The sequence below is a fragment of the Coenobita brevimanus genome, chromosome 59 (genome assembly GCF_032717465.1).
Source record: "Coenobita brevimanus isolate Jiangsu-jjx chromosome 59, ASM3271746v2, whole genome shotgun sequence".
Classification (NCBI taxonomy): domain Eukaryota; kingdom Metazoa; phylum Arthropoda; class Malacostraca; order Decapoda; family Coenobitidae; genus Coenobita; species Coenobita brevimanus.
In genome coordinates, this window is record NC_137012.1 from 30,605,190 (window position 1) to 30,625,336 (window position 20,147).

At 41.6% G+C, this 20,147-nt stretch overlaps 1 protein-coding gene across 2 annotated transcripts in view; it reads right to left on the reverse strand.

Annotated features, from left to right (window-relative positions):
* LOC145402894 (neither inactivation nor afterpotential protein C-like) overlaps positions 1-19,898 on the reverse strand; it is a 44,559-nt gene extending 24,661 nt beyond the window's left edge. For both annotated transcript variants that reach the window (XM_080274802.1, XM_080274801.1), the window contains exons 1-12: positions 19,876-19,898; positions 18,399-18,517; positions 11,634-11,776; positions 8,655-8,833; positions 7,201-7,305; positions 6,681-6,780; positions 3,624-3,764; positions 2,784-2,931; positions 2,206-2,296; positions 1,514-1,612; positions 972-1,043; positions 614-727 (exon numbers count right to left, since the gene is read on the reverse strand). In XM_080274802.1, coding sequence (XP_080130928.1) covers positions 614-727; positions 972-1,043; positions 1,514-1,612; positions 2,206-2,296; positions 2,784-2,931; positions 3,624-3,764; positions 6,681-6,780; positions 7,201-7,305; positions 8,655-8,833; positions 11,634-11,766 — 1,182 coding nt within the window. In that variant the 5' untranslated portion in view covers positions 11,767-11,776; positions 18,399-18,517; positions 19,876-19,898. The remainder of the gene's footprint in view (positions 1-613; positions 728-971; positions 1,044-1,513; positions 1,613-2,205; positions 2,297-2,783; positions 2,932-3,623; positions 3,765-6,680; positions 6,781-7,200; positions 7,306-8,654; positions 8,834-11,633; positions 11,777-18,398; positions 18,518-19,875) is intronic.
* Positions 19,899-20,147: the final 249 nt, after the last annotated feature.

Here is a 20,147-nt window from a genome sequence, read left to right on the forward strand (position 1 = left end):
TCCTAAAAGCATTAATATGGTTATAAAAAATACATTAGGTCTATACAGGACTTTTTTATTTATTGGACAGTACTGTACCTTATGTGAGGAGAAGAGCAGACACACATCGCTGGAGATGAGGTAGAGGGGGAGAACACACACTAAAATCCATCAAAGTCTATTTCACTAGCAACACTCCAAACATCACTTCCTAGATCCTCCATAGCTTCTTCATCCTGCTGTTGCTGGATATCCTCTTGCTGTAGGCCAGTGGCAGCTTGTCTGACGAAGTAACGAGTGATCAGTGACTGTTTACGGCAGTTTAACTGATCTATGTGATTACGATTGTAGATGTTGACTGCATCAACAATCTGCTTAATCATGTTGTTACCTCTTGCAAGGGAAGGGTCACCGTCAAAGATGAACTCCTTGAGAGACTCAGCTCGACTCAGGATTCAAATTATCGCGTTACGTTAACAGAGCCCGTGTTAGAATGTTTATTTCATTCCGCAAAATTGTACAGTACTGTGATTGAGCAATATCGCGCTACAACAAACCGCGTTAAGAGAGGAACACCTGTACTACTACTACTACTACTACTACTGCTACTACTAACCTCACTCCTCTAACTCACCTCCTCATCATACTTGCATCGGCTACTAAACGGATTGACAGACACCAAAACATCCGCCACCCACGTATAAATCTTTCCGTCCTTCCAACGGGCATGTAGTGTCTCCAACACAACCTGTGAGTAGGAAAATGTCATATAATAGGTTGAGAGACTGACTATACCCTTTTGCTCTAACCTGACCTAAAATTAACATCTCTTCATCTTGAATGTTCCAACAGATTTATGACATAAAAATACCCTATCATCAGAGACCAAACAGATAAACGGATAGATGACTACATAGACTGAGATTCAGGCAGAGATATAAATAAATACACAGATATAAATAATGACACAACAGAAATAATTTCCTCCTTACTTCCTCATTGAAGAACTCTAGGCCAGCCAAATCATCAGTAATCATCTTCATCGGTTTCCCTCGCCTCTCCGTCTGAAACAAAACAAACATATCAAAATTGTGCGCATGAAGGAGTGAGGAAGCAACACAATAAAACCAGGAACCCTGTGGTTCATTAGTAACTTCAATATTATCATTACCATCATCATCATCACGTTCATCATCCAACTTCTTTTCCCACTAAGGATGATGTGGGGATGGATCCAGAGGGCAAGGGAAAACTCTGACAAACAAAAACACAAACCAAAAGTGTGCCTAACTTAATGGATCATATTCTTATTCACCCACTTCCAAGCCAATGGAATCCTGATTCCATTCCATATGTATAAACATCAACAATTATGTGCTTCATAAATTATCATCATCATCATCAACACTGTGCAGTAATCAGATTCCATAAGTCTTGCTAGATAGACAGACAGATAGATACAGACAGACAGACAGACAGATAGATAAACAGGAAGATATACAGACGAAAAAACTACACAGGTCCCACAACCTACCTTAAGGAAGCCCTGTCGTGCAATGGCAGTCTGTGGTCGGTCAACTTTGTAGTCTGATCCCATAAGCCTTGCATGCTCAGACATCAGTTTTTTACGCACCTGAAATTATTAAACATTTTCTGAATGCAGTGTTTATTTACATTAAGCTGACCTAAGACTGTCATCTCTCCATCTTGATTTCTGGGTTGTAGACATACCCTGTAGATAATACTGTACTATGGTGCTAGTTATGAGGAGGTGTCATGACAAGGATATAGAGTTGTAGCAGCATTTTTTTCTATCACTTGGCTATGTGAAATAAGAAGCAAAAGGCTGAAAATCTGGACAAACTTAAAGGAAAAGAGCAGAAGCATAAAACTGCATTCTATCCTTCTTAAATATTGAGCTGTAACAATAAAATAACACTAGAAAATAATGCTTTTCATGAAGACGTGATAGTGAAAGAATGTACAGCCACAGTATTGTCTTATTATTTTACTGAGCTATGTGGAATAGGGTGTAGTATAATAAGATGGTATGCTCAACCCTGTAATCTAATCTTATATGCCTCACATTGATGTTCCAGCACTTCAAGCATGACAGAGAGGAAAGGAGGTAAGGAACTAAGGAGATGGCAAGGTAAAGAGGCAGAGAGGAAAGGAGATAGGGAGGTAACAAGGCAGGGAGATAGGGGGATATAAAGGAAAACCAACCTCAGTAGTATCTTCAGGAACGCCTGCAATGAAGGGGTGCTCTAGCATTTCAAGCATGACAGGGCGGTGGTCAGGAGTCTTCACTAGGCACCTGTTGGAATATCATATTAGTTTCCTCTATTTCTCTCTCTCTCTCTCTCTCTCTCCTATCACTACTTAACATGCTGAGATGAACAATTTTGAAAAGTAAGGTACTGGGTAGCTCAATTTTTTAAAAAGGTAAGAGGTAACGTAGCTTCTCAATATGTTATGATATTTATATGCATCAAATTTTTAAAAACCCAACAGGACTTTGTGTACACCCTGAAGCAGTAGTAGATGTAGTTCAAGGTTCATCTGAAATGTAAATCCAGTGGACTTCAGGCTAAAGCTACCAGTCTGTGGTAGTCCACCATCCTCCTTTCTGTGAATATGGAGTTGAGGGACGTTGGTTCAGCAAGCAGTGAAGTCACCTGGTTATACTGATGTCAGCACATGAAGACATCTGTCTCTAGCATCATCACTTCACTTGTGTATATACTGAAATAAATAATAATAATAATAAAATAAAAATAAAAACACCAAGACCCTTTACTCACTCAGCCACAAAGTCAATGTATTCCTGCGTCCAATCAGATGAGCGCTTGAGGGTGGGTGGGGGGTTTCGTACAATCTGCAGGAGTGCACGAACTGGGTGGATATCTGCGTTGGGTGGCTCTCCATCCCCAAGTTCAATTGCAGTGATCCCTGTAGATAAGGAAAATAGTGGAAAGGATGCAGTGATCCCTGTAGATAAAGAAAATGCATGTGGAATGGATGAAGAATGAGAGATTGACTAGGAAAGTGTATGCAAGTCTGATGGAAGGGAGACTGAGTATAGTATGAGGTGGGGGGGTGGGGGTTTCAAACAATCTGCAAGAAGGGCACAAACAGGGTGGATATTTGCAATAGGCAGCGTTCCATCCCCTAATGTGATTGCCATGACCTCTTTTCCCATCCAAGGATGGGGTGAGGTAGAGGAAGACAGCATTAAAAAAAATAAAAAAATAAAAAATAATAAAAAAAAAATAACACAAGGAGAAATTATCAGCCATAGTTCATTTAATGAACTATCCAATCATCCAAGCACTCCCTTAATCACTTAGCTACATAAATGTCTGTCCATTCATCCATCCATCCATCTACTCCCTCATTCAACCATCCACCAGTCCATCTACCTATCCAATCATCCGTCCACTCACTTACAGCCCAGGCATTGCACCCAGTATCATAATCGACATCTTGCTTCCATGTACACATGACCACTCTCATCCATTCACCCCTCCTTCCATCTATCCATTCATCCATCCATCCTCCTATCCAGTCATCCACCTATCCAGCCATCCACCTATCCAGCCATTCACCTATCCAGCCACTCACCCATCCATCCATCCACTCACCTACAGCCCAGACATCACACCGAATGTCATAATCAACATCCTGCTTCTGCTCACACTCAATGACTTCCGGTGCCATCCAGTATGGGGTGCCAACTGATGTATTTCGTTTGCTCATTGTTGCATCGAGGTGTCCACACTGGCCTGGGTGAGAACAGAGTAATATTGAAGTGAGATTACACTGAGATGAGGGTGAGGCAAGCTCTGATCAGAGTGAGATTATTAAAATCAAGTGATATAGTACTAAGACTGAAGTTTAAGTGAAACTGAAGAAATGCACTGAGACTGCATTGAGATTAGAGTGAGGAAATAAACAGGGTTTGAGTGAGATTAGAGTGAGACAAACACAGGGTTAGGGTGAGATTAAGACTGCCCACTGATATATTGCACTTGCCCTGTGTTGGGTAGGTGTCTAAACTAACAATGCTGCAAGACAAGAACAGGATGAAGATGAGTATAGCATAAGATTATTAACCCTTAAACCCTCATATCCAAGGATGCCATTTTATTTTTTTCTTCCCTTCACCAGAGCATCTTATTCAGCTTAGTGAGTCTTTCCAAAATCATGAGGCAAAATGATAAAACAAAGCCTTCATTAACTCCATGGCTGCAAGCGATGCCTCTTAAGCTACACAAGACCATCTGGTGGTGGTCCTAATAAATGCAAAAGACATCACTGGACTGATGGGGTTTTACAGAGTAGCACATCATACAACTTACACATTTTTTTTACTTTTTTTAAAATTATTGTGGTAGGTGGTGATGACTTTTTTTTTTCATGTGAGGAAGAGGGAACCACAGGCCATGAGCCCGCAATAACAGTTCCCTCCAAGAGAAAACAAAATACAAGAGATAGCCAAATTGAAGATCTGATCATTTCGAGATGCCTGGACACACTGCGTTTGAAAGGATAGAGATCATAGCTAGCAGGATATACAGACAGAGGGAGACAGTTCCAGAGCTGACCTGTTGCATAAATGAAGGACTGGGAGTAATGGTTAACTCTTGCATTAGAGAGTTGGACAGAAAAGGGATGAGATTTTGCTGCTAGATGGGTGCTATGCGCCCGTTGTAGAGGTGGAGGAATGCATGCAGGCTGTTCAGAGAAGCAGTGACCACTGAAGCAGCGACAGAAAAGAGATAAAGATGCAACAGTGCGGCGAAGAGACAGAGGTTGAAGGGAGTCAGTAAGAGGAGGAGAGTTAATGTGACGAAAAGCCTTTGACTTTACCCTATTGAGCAGAGCTGTATGTGGGGAGCCTCCCCACACATGAGAGTTGTACTCCACACAGGGGCAGATAAAACCCCTGTATAGAGTCAACAATTTTGCAGGGGTAAAGAAGGAATGGAGTTGGCCTAGCACACCTAATCTCTTGGAAGCAGATTTTACAAGACATGTAATATGATCTTCCTGAGATAAGTCCCGAGTAAATGAAACCCGAAGCATGTTCAAGGATGATGCAGGATTAAGCTGAATATTATTAAATATTAGTGGGGATACCTGTGGAAGATTATGTCGGGTTGATAGGTGTAAGAACTGAGGCTTAGATGCATTAAAAACAACCAGATTATTTTCACCCTGGTCAGAGATACGAGCCAAGTCAGACATTAGGTGTGCCATAGTCTCATCCCTTGTTTGTTGAAGTAACTGCTGAGATGGGCGTTGCTGGAACCGAATGGAAAAATGAAGGGTGGAGTCATCAGCGTATGAGTGCATAGGGTTAGATGTACAACTTAGAAGGTCATTGATGAATAAAAGGAAGAGAGTTGGTGATAGGACAGAGCCCTGAGGAACACCACTGTTGACAGATCTAGGAGAAGAACGATGGCCATCTACAACAACGGCTATAGAATGACAAGAAAGGACGCTAGCGATGAAGGCACAGATAGAAGGATAGAAACAGTAAGAAGGCAGTTTGGAAATTAAAGATTTATGCCAGACTCGATCGAAAGCCTTTGAGATGTCAAGTGCAATGGCAAAGCTTTCACCAAAGTCCCTAAAGGAGGATGACCAGGAGTCTGAAAGGTAGGTGAGAAGATCGCCAATGGAACGATGTAGTGCTGCCTACATCTTCCTTCACATTTATCATTCTTTTTCTGTGTCTGCCCTCCACTCTTCCTATTTCTGCCATCTTTCCTGTCACTTTTTATTACTCTTCTTTCCATTTCAGGTGGCTTTACATTGAGTGACACGCCTATGGGTTTCCTGTAAGCCAGGAAACCAATTACAAAGATGGGTGGTAATCATATAACCTGTGTCAACAAGAGGGTTGGTGGAGGGTTAGCGCCCCTACCTGTAAAATCACTGACTCAAAGACAAATGGCCAGCCCTTTTGGGATTATGGTGTCAGGCTATAGATAGATTAATAGAGAGAACTCTACTTTACTCTATTGGAATCTCCCGTTTTTCCAATTTCCTTTAACTCTGTCATACTGTATACAGGGGCTCTCTTGTCATTCCATTCCCTCTTGCCTGGGCCACAGAAGAGTAAGGCTACTTTGCCCTGCCTCTGCTGGAGTTCAGACACCCTCTTGTCTCCAAAACTGTTATTATTTGATGTAGCAAATGGGTCAGTGGTTGACATCATGAAGATCAACCAGTCACAATGTGCTACAAGCTCCAATGAAAGCCCTGTACAGAGGGCCAGTGCCAGTGTTCCTTGGGAAGTACATGATGTATAACCACAAAAAAATAAGGAGCTGAAAGTCACCACAGCATAACGACAGAAGCAACAGAGGTGTTTTAGGTGTCTATTTGCAGATGAATGTAGAGTTTTTTACTATGCTCTGCACATTTTACAGTACCATCCATCCATCCATCCACTGTCCAATCCCAATGTGCCCCATATAAACAGGAGTGTTGGGAATCATGACTCGGCTACTCAATCCTGACATTTAAGGCAACAGTCACCAGCCTCTTCCAGTACAGAAAACAAAGAAAGGCTTATAGGGAGAAAGAATCACAAACGTGTCCACTGTTTTAAGGCTAAGGTGTATTGGGCCTTGGAAGATGTGCTAAGAAATTTCTAAAGCCACTAATAATACATAGCCGAGACTCACCAAAGTCAACCATCTTGATCTTGCCTTCTTCCGTAATAAGAACGTTCATGCCCTTTACATCTCGGTACATCACATGAGCTTGGTGGAGATCCTGAACAGCCTGTGAGCAAGAACAAACATGGGGTAGAACAGAGAACATCATCATCATCATCATCATCAGCAGCAGCAGCAGCAGCAGCAGCAACAACATCATTCACAATCAGAAGAGCCTGAAGCTATGACAATTACCATAGCTACTGGTTTGGTTAGTTCCATTTATTTTGGCTCAAGTTTTCATTCTTTTGCAGTTTATTTTACAGTACATAGCTCAGTGGTACAAAAAGACAATTCTATGGCTCTAGATCCATCCAAAGCACTTTTTAAAGACTAACTTCATATTCTAGTGTTCATCTCTTATTGCAATATTCATGACGGAGAGACGGCAATTTCTGGCTATGTTAAAGTGGACAGAAAACACCATAATTACAGTTACCTTAAGAAGGCTGAAAAAAAAAATAATAATAATGTAGTGTTTACTTACTTTACAAATTTCTCTGAGAATATAGGCAATAAGATCCTCTGGCATCCTCTCATCGTTCTTCTTGTACGCCTTTGCAAAGTCTGCTACAGTCCCATGTGTCATGTACTGGAACATTAATAATACCTGGCTAATAAAATAATGAAAACAAATGGTGATATACTGCAAAAACTTTCAAATCCAAAGTGTTTGGTTAAATAGATTTTATGGCAAATGGAATACCTGTATATTGGAAGTGGAATCATACCGCAATGATAACTATGTGAAAAATCATGTAATAACTAGTCTAGAGTACTACGAACAGTAATACAATGTAGTACCTTGCATTAGTTATTGATCATCTGCTCTTATACATGTAAAGAACTTTGTCTTCAAATAAGTACTGATTGTGTGAGGACATGCTGGTATGATATCAACACCCGTCAACTGAATGAAATTTTTTTGGGGAAAAATGGAGGTTTTGGAAACTGAATGTGTGGACTGGGTAGTCTGTACTGATGTGCTTCAAAATATTACCACTTTTCATGTATAATATATGAAATATTAGTAGCTGAAAGTCAGCAAATCATTATAATTATAATCATCATCCCACCTTCCTTTTCCTGCCAAAGGATGAGGTGAGGTAGGGGCCTAGAAAAGAAAGAAAGAAAAAAAAAAAAAGAGGGAAAACTAACAAGCTACTGGTACAAACTCATCAACTATAAATAATACTGTACATAAATGTTTGGCATACTAGTTGACTACAAAATCCTGCTAGGCTAATAAAAATTCACTGTGTGTAAATGGCTTAACATATTAGTAGTAATAATTGTGGTCACAGGTTTATCTGAAACATGAAGTCAGTGGACTGGTGGCTGAAGTTACCCTTCTCCAACAGTCTGCAATTCCTCTTCTATGGAATAAGGAGATTAGTTCAGGGATATTTGCATAACTGGGCAGCAGAGCTGCCTGGCTATATCAGTGTCACCATATGAAGGCATCCTTCTCCAGCACCATAACAAAGGCTGAGATGTAGCATCATAATATAAATTAATCTTTGGGAAAAAAAAAAAACTTTAAGAGTAGCTCTTTAGCATGGAAAAGCCAGAACTGAATATGCAGAGGCATTTACATGCAATAAAGTTCTGTAAACCCAGCAGGCTATGTGGACACCCTGTACAGTACATGTACATTGTTTCAAATGATACAAAAGATTGTAATCAGTGTATCTGTATGAATTGAATGTTACGTACAGCCCATAAGCAATTTAAAGAAATGTGTATATTGAAATACCTGGTAAATCCAGAGTGAACTGTATCAACACTGACCCTTTACATCACATTCTGTCTGCATAAGAATGAACAATGGAGTGTTATGTGAAATCTGATCCCATCTAAATTAACAGGAATATAGTGAAATGTACATTAGGGGAAAGCATGTTCGATGAGAAACTACTGGAACACAACACATAGACATACCTCCATAACAAACCATATCTGATGTTCATCTGGGTTGCCAAATTTCTTCAAGAAGGTTCCAGTGAACTGTGGGAAATTTTCATGCATGCTGAGCTCGGATAAGACTCGGTGTTCTTCCTCAATCTCTTCCAGATTCTCCTTGATGTTCTCAATGATTTTGATTGCCACTCTTCTGTCTCCTGAAAGATAAATACCTGGTATTAATAGGGAAAAAGCTGTGTGGAGAGAATGGAAAATATGAGATTCACTGGGAAGATGTATGTGAGTGAGGTGGGGAGGGGGAGGGAGAAACCAAAGATGAGATGGAGGGATGGGGTGGAGAGGTTTATGAGAGGAGGGGTTGTGAGTTAGAGAAAGGGCAGCCTGATGGCAGAAGACACGTTGATATGGAGGCAATTTGCTAGTGACAACCCTCTTTGGGATATGGATGTCTTGCTGTTGACAGACAAATAAGCAGAAAAATAATATTAATGAAGAAAAAAAAGGTCATCATTTTATTTGACTTTCCCAGCACCACAACCATCATCAGCAGCAACCCCTTTAATCTCTGCCAAAGTCTCTTTAATGTTTCTGATGATTTAACCACTACTTTTTTGTCTCCTGCAAGAGACCGCTAGATAGATTTTAAAAATGATATCCAGAAAGACAGACTAGATAGACTGGCAGAAGCTAACCACACAGACAGGTAGACAGAAGAATACTGATAAGGAAGCACCATCATCATCATCATCATCATCATTATTCTATTTCAGTTTTCTATCATCTTATGCTCTTCACTCCAGCATACAGAGCCCTTCCCACAACACATAAAACAGCAACAGCTAACCCCATTCTACTCCCTTCAAGATGTAGGGGCACAAAGCTACACTACAGTAGTCTTTAAGGGTGAAGGACCAACTTACTTCCCTTGATAGCATTACAGGGAATATGCCGCCATTCACCTTGGGGGGGATCAAATGTGTGCATGGCTGTCACTCCACCTGTGACATTCTAACCAGTGTACTACAAGATGCAATACAGAAGGTTGTAGTAGTAATAGCTGCAACCCTAATACTGTAGACTGCAGGCTGACTTTACCATTTTCCTATAGTCCATCCTCCTTTTGGGGTACTGGGGGCAAACTGAGAATGACCAGGCAGCAGAGCCTACTGGTTATATTGGTGCCACTAAGTGAAGGTGTCCCTCTCCAGCACCAAAACAGGTGCAGTATCTAAGACACCCTGTATAGTCAATCCTAAACACACACACACACACACACACACACACCGTGATGGAGTAAGATGCGAATATACAACATAACAGGTCAGTGGAGCTGCCTAGTTATTCATATATGCCCCTACTCCCTCCCTATCCCCTGAGAGGTGGATGCTAGGCTGCAGGAAAAGTGAACCTACACCCTACACTCCACGAGTTTCACGTCCAGTCGAACCCTGGGATGCTACTACTACCAATATCCATAGAATGGATATTGACTACTACTACTGCTACGGTACCCACACACACATGCAGAGAGAGAGAGAGAGTGATGTATACAGCACGACAGCATCCATGTGTTTACAGCCGAGCTCTTTAAATTTACCGGCATTTAAATTCATCACCAATAATCTGTAATAACCTCTTTTGAGCTTTATAATTCTATCAGAAGCCTTCAACTAACTCCCTTAAGTCACTAAAACTTGTTATTAATAATAAAAACCGCCTTTCCATTTTGGAAATAAGTAAAAGAAGGAAGTGACACTGAGATGAACTTTAAATGTATTTGTTGACACTCTGCATCCGAATCTGTGGATGCTGTGTTCGGATAATAATAATAATCTATCTATTGCCAGAGCCTTGATCCCATACAGGGTGGCCACAGACAAATGGCCTCCACGTCGCCCTGTCCCCTGCCATTTCACTGCCCTGCTCCCAGCTTACAACCCCCTCCCTCATATACCTCTCCAATCCTTCGCTCCATCTCATCCTTGGCCTCCCTCTCCCTCTCTCCCCTTCCACCTCGCTCACATACACTCTCCTCGTCAGCCTCTCGCTCTCCATCCTCTCCACATGGCCAAACCACTTCAATGCGTTTCTCCCAACGCGTCCTATCACAACCACAGCCACACCACAACGCTCCTTCATCTCTTCATTTGTTAGTCTGTCTCTCCATGTGACTCCACCTGCTCCTCTCAAATAACTCAGTTCCACTGCTCTCACTCTTGACTTGAGTCCCTCCAGCAAGGTCCAAGATTCACTTCCATACGTTAGACTTGGTATCACAATACTGTCATGTAGTAACTTTTTCACTTCCATGCGTACTTCCCTGTTTCTTATAACTGCTTTCAAGGAACCAGCAACTTTTTTTTCCTTGTTATACCCTTTCAAGCACTTCATCCTCCAAACTTCCATCCTTACTCATCACACTACCCAAGTACTTAAACGAACTCACATTCTCCATTTCCTCCTCATTCAACCTCACTGTACAGTCATTGACTTCACTTCTCTCGAAGACCATAACTTTACTCTTCCCTACATTGACCTTTAGATTCCGTTTCTTACACACTCTCCCAAACTCATCCACCAAGCCTTGCAGCTCCCCTTCGTCTTCACTTAACAAAACAGTATCATCTGCAAACAACAGTACAGGGAGTTTCCAAGCACTACCCTCTCTCACCAGGGCCACTCCAACATCCACTGCCCTACCTTGTACCTCTTTTATTACCCCATCAATGAACAGATTGAACAACCATGGTCATCCCAAACGGGATTGAGGCGTCTTGCAATAGATAGATAGATAGATAGTAATATAAGAACTGATGCCATCGGTAAAAGGAAATGTCATTGGGAAAAGAACTAAAAAATGGCATCAGGTTGAAAGGAACTGAAAAGACAGAATAATAGAAAATATACTATCGGCTTTCTATTTTATGAAGGGAGTTTGGGTGGGGCCTCCTAAGACCTCACACCAGAAAGAGTAAACAGAAAAGAGTAATGACTCACCATTTTCCTTATCGGTGGCCAGATGCACCTCGCCATAGGTTCCTGTGGCTAAAACTTTCTGAAGACTGAATCGTTCCCCAGGGTCAGGCAAGGAACGGAAATCTAGGTGCTTGCTGAGACCTTCGTAAGACATGTTGGCAGGCCTGTAAGAGAGAAAAGAGGATAATTTAGCCCTACGATAAGAGGTAGATATACTGTAGAGATAGAAACGCTCATGTGCCTAAGATTTTTTTAAAAAGAATGAATCGTTCTCCGGGGTCAGGAAAGGAACAGAAGTCTGGGGGCTTGCTGTGACCTTCGTATGACATGTTTATGGGCTTGTAAGAAAGAAGAAAAATTTTTAAAGCTGAGAGAGGAAAACGGAGCTAAAGGAGGAAGAGAAAGACCGAGAAGGGGAGAGAGACAGGGAGAGAGGGAGAGTAATGAAAACCTAGGTGCACGCTGAGAGCAACGGGAAACATGTTGGCGGGCCTGAAAGAAAGAGATAGGTTAGGAATAGCTGAGACAGATAGATAGATAGATGGATTAGACAGATAGATAGATAGATAGATAGATGGATTAGATAGATAGATAGATAAATAGATAGATGGATTAGATAGATAGAGATAGGCAGGGATAACTATACAATAGAGAGAGAGAGAGAGAGAGAGAGAGAGAGAGAGAGAGAGAGAGAGAGAGAGAGAGAGAGAGAGAGAGAGAGAGAGAGAGAGAGAGAGAGAGAGAGAGAGAGAGAGAGAGAGAGAGAGAGAGAGACAGACAGAGACAGAGTCAGGGAAAGTTATAATAATTTCTTTAATTTGGCTCAGATTTTCATCCTTTTGTAGGTGATTTCACGTAGTTAAGAGGCAGAAAATGACAGTACTACGGTTCCACATCCTTTCCATAAAACATTTTCGTGGCTAGCACCATATGCTAGTGGTAATCTATTATTACAACTGAGTATTCAAGATGGAGAGATAGTAATTTTAGGCCAAGTTAAAGAAATAAGAGTACTGGAGTACTTTGAGATAATTTGGACATATGAAGAGAATGAAGAATGAGACAGTGACTAGGAGAGTGTATGTGAGTGAGGTGGAAGGGAGAGAGAGGAAGGGAGATGCCACCGAGGATGAGATGGAGGGAAAAGGTGGAGAATTATATGACTGAGAGGTGTTTGAAATGGAAAGAGGGCACCTTGGTGGCGGAGGATAGGGTGACATGGAAGTGATACGTTAGTAGCCACCTCTTCTGGTATTACTGCTTCTGGCGATAGACAGAAAGACAGACTGATACATACATACATACATACATTCTTACATACATACATACATACATTCTTACATACATACATACATACATTCTTACATACATACATACATACATTCTTACATACATACATACATACATTCTTACATACATACATACATACATTCATACAGATTAACAGATACGTAGATTGAATGATTGATTGATTGATCGATCGACTGAAAAATGTGTATAGATTGACTGATTGACTGAAAACAGAGGCAGAAATAAAGACAGGCGGAGATGCAAAGGAGAGAAGAGAGCCAGGACGAAATTCAAAGCGTTTTCTGTGTGTGTGTGTGTGTGTGTGTGTGTGTGTGTGTGTGTGTGTGTGTGTGTGTGTGTACGAGAGAGAGAGAGAGAGAGAGGGGGGGGGCACGGATGATCGTGGGCGTGGAGGGCTATGCACTCCCCTCTCCCCCATATTTGGCTGACATGTCACAGGGTAATCTCACACCTGTATGTTAGAGTAGACACTAAACCTCCCTCGTGCAAGCCTCTAGCATCAGTCACACGTAGACTTCTGCTTCATATCAAGCCCATCATAGCAAAAGCCATTTTCCTACCCTGTGCCACTCTACTTTCTACTTCCTTTGCACACATATCTCACTTCTCTATCACTACACCCAGGTACTTGAACTCTCACTGATTCAAGTTTTTCTCCATTCACCACATGATCACACTGGGAGTCTCTCTCTCTCTCTCTCTCTCTCTCTCTCTCAGCAACCATCACTTTCTTTTCTTTCAAGGCACAACGCCCACAGACATCTACCAAACCCTTGCAGGGCGTTTCAGCCTACCACATAATAAATTACACTTTGCGCAAACCATAAAAATTCTTATCCTTTGACTTCCATAAGTTATAGCCTGCTGGCTGCTAGTTCTTCATACTCAACGATATAATATGGCGTTAGCTTAAATAGATTCCTATCGTTCTTTCACCTTAAGCTGACCCAAATTTTCCTCCTCCTGTAGCTAATTACACGCAGCTCAGCGGTAGAAAAAGATGATGTCAAATCTGCATCCTTTCCAAAATTCTTCGTGGCTAACACTATATTCTACAACTTAGCCTGAAATACGGAGATACTGCGATTTTACTCCTAGTCGAGGTGAACAGAGTATAGGATTAAAATTGCCATCTCTCCATCTTCAGTGTTGAGCTGTAACGAGATTAATACCAAAATATGGCCTAAAAATGCAATTTCTCCATCTTGTATGCTGATTTGTAACAAGGGATTGACACCAGAATACAGTGCCAGTCACGAAGAAGTGCTATGTAAAGGATGTAGAGCCGTACCACAAAACTATGTGAAATACCCTGCAAAAGAGACGAAAATCCGGGTCACGTTAGGGTACAAAGAAGGTGGTCATGAGGGGTTCTGTGGAAAGGATACTGAACCCTAATATCGTATTTTTCTGCCACTGACCTGCGGATAAAAGGATGCAAAATAACGAAAATCTGTCTCGAATAGAAATGATTGAAGTATAGTTATATTAATCCTCCAGTCTGGCTGCATTTGACAATCAACAGATGAAAGGAGTTGGCGATGTTTGTCGCATTACAACAAATGTACGATAAGTGTACGGTCCCTCCCCCACCCTCCTCTTCTCCCTCTCAGATTTCATAACCGCTGAATGTTATACGAGGAGGGCAGCTAAACTGAATAATATACCCGTGTACAGCAATAACAGCGAAAGTCTCTCTCTCTCTCTCTCACACACACACACACACACACACACACAGACGTAAAAATTTTCTGCAATCACGCTGGTACACATACGCGTACAGTTTTTGAGCACACACACACACAAACACACACACACACACACACACACACACACACACACACACACACACACACACACACAAGGCTTCTCGCCAAAACTATTTATGTACTCGTATTCACACCTCTGAAAGTCATAAGTAATATACAGGTACAGTACGCTACATATAAGCATTCAGGCTCCAGTTCGAATTGATAGTCTGGCGTTAGATGGCACAGCATTCTGGAGTTGTCGAGGGCTGAATGGTGACAGGATTAAAACTCTCAGGCTTCTAATATTCACTCGTACTTTTACAAAAATAACTATTTTTTTTTCTAATCATCTTGCGGTTGCTAGAACAGAACCCGTTGTCCTGACTATGAAAGAGTTAATAGGGTAAAATGTTTTAACCTCCTAATCGTCGTCAGCTCTGGCATTCTATTACAGATAGTGTCAGACGATTTTATTCAGCTGGGAGTGAGTCATGGGAGCCTGAGGGGGTTAATACTGGCACAATTAACCCTCTCACGGTCGGAACAGTTCTCTCACATAAACCATGGGGGCGGATCTATCATTTGCCAAGAAGAGAAGGTTGGGAGGGGGAGGGAAGGAGTCAAAAATTTTCCCTGGATAACCTTCAACGGCAATCATGCATTCATAATTTATAGGAATAACAGTAGTAGTAGTAGTAGTGGTAGTAGTAGTAGTAGTAATGGTTATAGACTCTGGTTCATCTAAAACGTGAACCCAGTGAACTCCAGGCTGAAGTTGCCCTTCTCATTCAGTCCACCATCCTTCTTTCAGGGACAGAGAGGGAGTTGAGGGACATTTGTAAAACCAGACGATGAAGCTGCCCGGTTGGACTAGTGCAACCACATGAAGGAACCCCTTTACAGCACCACAAAGATAACGAAAATGTATATATGCATTTTAGCAGTTTACTGTTCAGCCCAAACATGGAACGCTTCGTGAACAGGATAAAACTTATCCGAGATGATTTAGCCATGTAGGGAAGGTGGAACATGAGACTGACAAGGAGAGTGAATAAGTGGGGTGGAGGGAGGGAAGGGGAAGGGACTACTAACTATGATGTGGAGGAGTGGGGTGGAGAGGTATATGGGAGAGAAAAGTGTGGCTTAGAGAGATAACAGCCAGATGGTGGTAGACAGGATGATATGGAGGTGAATCGTTTGTGGTTATCCCTTACGGTAGGTATATGATCAGCCAACTTCCCGTGGTGGCATTATGTAATCGAAAAACCCCGTCACCTCTTAGAATGGAGCCTATATAACTACTAGAGCTTATTCGCTTGAACTATATTCACATTAACTATACTTCTTTCATCTTAACCTGGCATAGATTTTCGTCCCTTTACAGCTTATTTCACATAGCTCAATGGCAGAAAAGACAACGCTGCGGCTCTACATCCTTTTCAAAACACTTCTTTGTGATCAACATCGTATTCTAGCGTTCATCGACTGTTACAACTCAGCATTCAAGATGGAGATAAGGCAATTTTAGGCCAAGTTAGTGTAAAATGAGTATAGGCGTATCTCTCCATACTGAGTACCGAGCTATAATACGAGACTAGCACCAGAATTTGGTACTAGTCACGAAAAAATGCGGTGGAAAGGATACGGAGCCATAGCATTGTTTTAGTCTGCCACTGAGCCATGGGATGTAAGCTGCAAAAAGAAAATCTCATCCAGTTTTAAATGAATGAACTACTCGTATAGGCGGAGACTTTCGTCCTTTTGCAGCTTATTTCACGTAGCTCAGTGACAATGACAGAAAAATTACAATGCAACAGCTCTACATCCTTTTATTAATACTACTTTGTAACTAGCCACATATTCTAGTGTTACTGTTACTGCTCAGCATTGAAGATGGAGAGAGAGAAATTTTACGCCTAGTTAAAATGGACAGGATATAAGTGCCTTAATAGCTGACAGGTGAAAACTGGGGGGCTCGAACCCCTACCCCCTCCCCCTGGCCTGGATCCACCAGTGAATCTCCTTATCAGTTTGGGATAGTATTCTGTGTGGCTCAGGAATTTCATAACACTTCTATAGCGATTTATTCTGCATATTAATCTTCGACCTTCTCTTGTATGTTATTGATGAAACTGCGTCGATATTAAGTCGATGTAAATAGCATATACGGGAGTGTTAAGAATTAATAACCATAATAAATCACTAAGGAAGAGATGGAACGAAGCCTTCTATGACACTTAGAATACGGCAGTCACTTTCAGCGCCAATCAGACTGGCGGAAATTCCCAACTATAATACTGAATGGCCACATTAATGCAGCCCTATTCTTTCATTTTCATTTGACCCAGATCTTCTTCCTTCCGCAGCCTGTTTCAAGTAACTCAGTTGCAGCAATACGACAGCTCCACAGCCTTTCCATGGCACCTCTTTGTGATTGGCAGTATATACTAGTGTTAAATTACTGTTAGAACTCAACAGTCAAGAAGGTTGGTATTTTTAGATCAAAGTACGAGGTAAAGATAAGTCTTCATCATCACCATTATTAAGTCCATTTCCCTCCATATACACAGGAGCATAGGGCCCGGGGCAAGGCTATTCAATCCTGACATTTTAGGCAAAGATGACCATCCTTACTTTTCCCTGAGCGGTGTTACGCGAGCAATAAACCCCAAACACCCCTGAGATAGAGCCCTTACAGTCCCCACCCGGTTAGAGCACCTTAACCCACTAAACCTCCAGGCGTCATTTGGTTATATGCTTACGACCCAACGTAGTAAATAATTTCCTGGAATACAGGAAACTGTTTGGCTTACCATTCAGTGTAGAGTCACCTGAAGAGAGAGAGAGAGAGAGAGAGAGAGAGAGAGAGAGAGAGAGAGAGAGAGAGAGAGAGAGAGAGAGAGAGAGAGACAGACAGACAGACAGACAGACAGACACAGACAAACAGACAGACAGACAGACGGACAGAGAAATGTCGGGTGAAGAAACATAAATATTATTAACATTCTCTCCCCTATATGTTATATGGTTTCCTTCCTAACCCCTCCGGTGCTGGGGAGGGATGCCGTCACGTGGTGGCACCGATATAACCAGGCGGCTCAACTGCCTGGTTATACAAGCACCCATCAGCTGATTCCCTATCGCCCAGAAGGAAGATGGTGGACTGCAGGATGAGGGCAACTTAAGCCTCCAGGGCCCAACTCTGTGTCCGTTCTAAACCCGGATAAATGGTTAGAGTTGGCGTCAGGAAGGGCATCCGGCAGTAAAACCCGCTCTCTGAACCTTATTATTCTCTTGTATGATATTCAGGGCAGGATCCGATCTTTGAAGAAAGGAGAAAGGGGGGGGGGGCTTGATTTGTAGAAAACAATGAATTAGAACAGTAAAAAATAAAAATGTGCTATAATTTTACTTGATTTAATCATACAAATACAATAAGATATTTAATGCATATATTTCAGTAAACAACATTGTTCTTTATTATAAGTAATCACTGGTCTGCCGTAAATACGGAGGAAAGGATGTATGTTCCATAGGCCATCCCCCCTTCCCCAAATCCGTGCATGTTATATACTATCGTACTAATCTTGGCTTAAAGTATTTGCATCAGTAACATACAAGAAGATACTGAAGTAATGAGCAAAATAAGTCGTTAAGGGAGAGCTACTACGAGATATCCAAAGCCACTCTGAATGCACTAAGGTAAATAACTGTTTTTACTTACCTTGAAGAGTGAATCAGTTATAATAAAATGCTCCAGCTCGGTAATGGAGAAGCAGCCATTGATTCCAGTCTTCCTTTAGTCACAGTCCCTTACTGGGAGATTCTTAGATTCTTCAGTCACTGCGTAGAAGAAAGAGGGCTTAGAATAAATGCCTATATGGATGCTATTAAGGCAGATTTCCAATTCCAGTCTTCCGCCATTCACATTTCCCATTACTAGGATACGTCATTCACTGAGTACAAGGAACAGTTGATACTCTTTTCACCTCAAATTGCCCCAGTCATTCCTCGATTCTAATTTCAGCTTATTTCACGTAGGTTAATGGCAGAAAAAAAGACAAAGCTACGGTGCTACATACTTTCAACAGCACATCTTTGTGACTAACATCATATTCTAGTGTTACTCTGCTGTTAGCCTACAGTTCAACGTCCAAGGTGAGGAAATGTGTTTTAGGCCAGGTTAAAGTGAAAATAGTGACGGATTAAGTGTCATAAATCTAGGTCGGAAAGGAGGCTTCGTCGCACCTCCTCCCTAGCTGTTTATTCTACACGGTACACCTCAATATCTATTGTATGTTACTGATGTCGATATTAAAACGATATAAATAACATCAAGAGACTGTGCCAAGGTGTAATATTGCGCATAAATCGCAAGACAAGAGATGCCATGGTCTCCTATGCCACCTACAATACGGTCTTCAACATACATCGACCACACGAGGCAGTCAGGCAGGCATTCGGTTTTTGACAAGTCAGAGAGCCATATTATAAGTGGCATTGAGTTTCATGGTAACATTTCCTCTTTGACGATGTATTCTACTTATAACACTTCATTATCTTTTTGGAAGTTGTAGATGTAAAACCACGTCGATATTAAAGCGAAATATGTAATCTGTAAGAGATTGTTGAAGTGTAGTATCCAAAATAAGTCGCTAAGGAAGAGGTGCTACGAAGCCTCCAATCCCCCTCCGAATACAAACCCACTTTTCCCACACACGACATGCAACCGTCACTTAACACTTCAAAGTCCAATTTAGTTCTTGTTGCGAACAGGCTGGAGGTCACCTTTTGTTACGTCAGATCGCGGTAATTTAAAGGTTCCACTTGTAAAATTTTAAAATTCATAATGCACCACAAATTTCCATTAAATTTCTTTTACAGTAACTTGGCTGAGATTTTCGTCCTCAGGAGGGCAGCTAGAATTTTACAAGTGGGATGGCCAAGGGGAGGCCAACCTAAATATGGAGTGGCCAAGGGAGGACTGTTCAGGGTGGCCATGGGGTTTCCTTCAGAAATTTGGGGTGGCCAATTAGGTTGGCCAGACGCTTATAGCGATGGCTTATTTCCACAAAATGAATGTTTTTATACTGTAAAGGCTGCACTCAAAGTTTTTGGTTATAATGTATTGTGATGGTTCATTAAAAACCAAAACTTAAGAATTAAGTATAAATCTTGGAGCACATTGCTGCCAGACAAACTATAGAGTTGTAGACCAGTAGAATACTAGTCGGTTACTGACTCTCAGAAGCTCACAAAAGGGCTTCCGAGCTGACCCGACTAGGCTGCCTTCCGCATTCTGTTTCAGACATTATTTTTCCCGTTATTTTTCGTTCTCGAAGACTAAAGGTTGTTGGAAATTGTTTGGGAAATAGTTAACTTTATTTTGTGGGAAGGATTTGATGGTTGTCCCTAATACAAAGGGAATAAATGGGTTTTATAACAGAAACAAATGGCCTCTGGCCTAACCCAA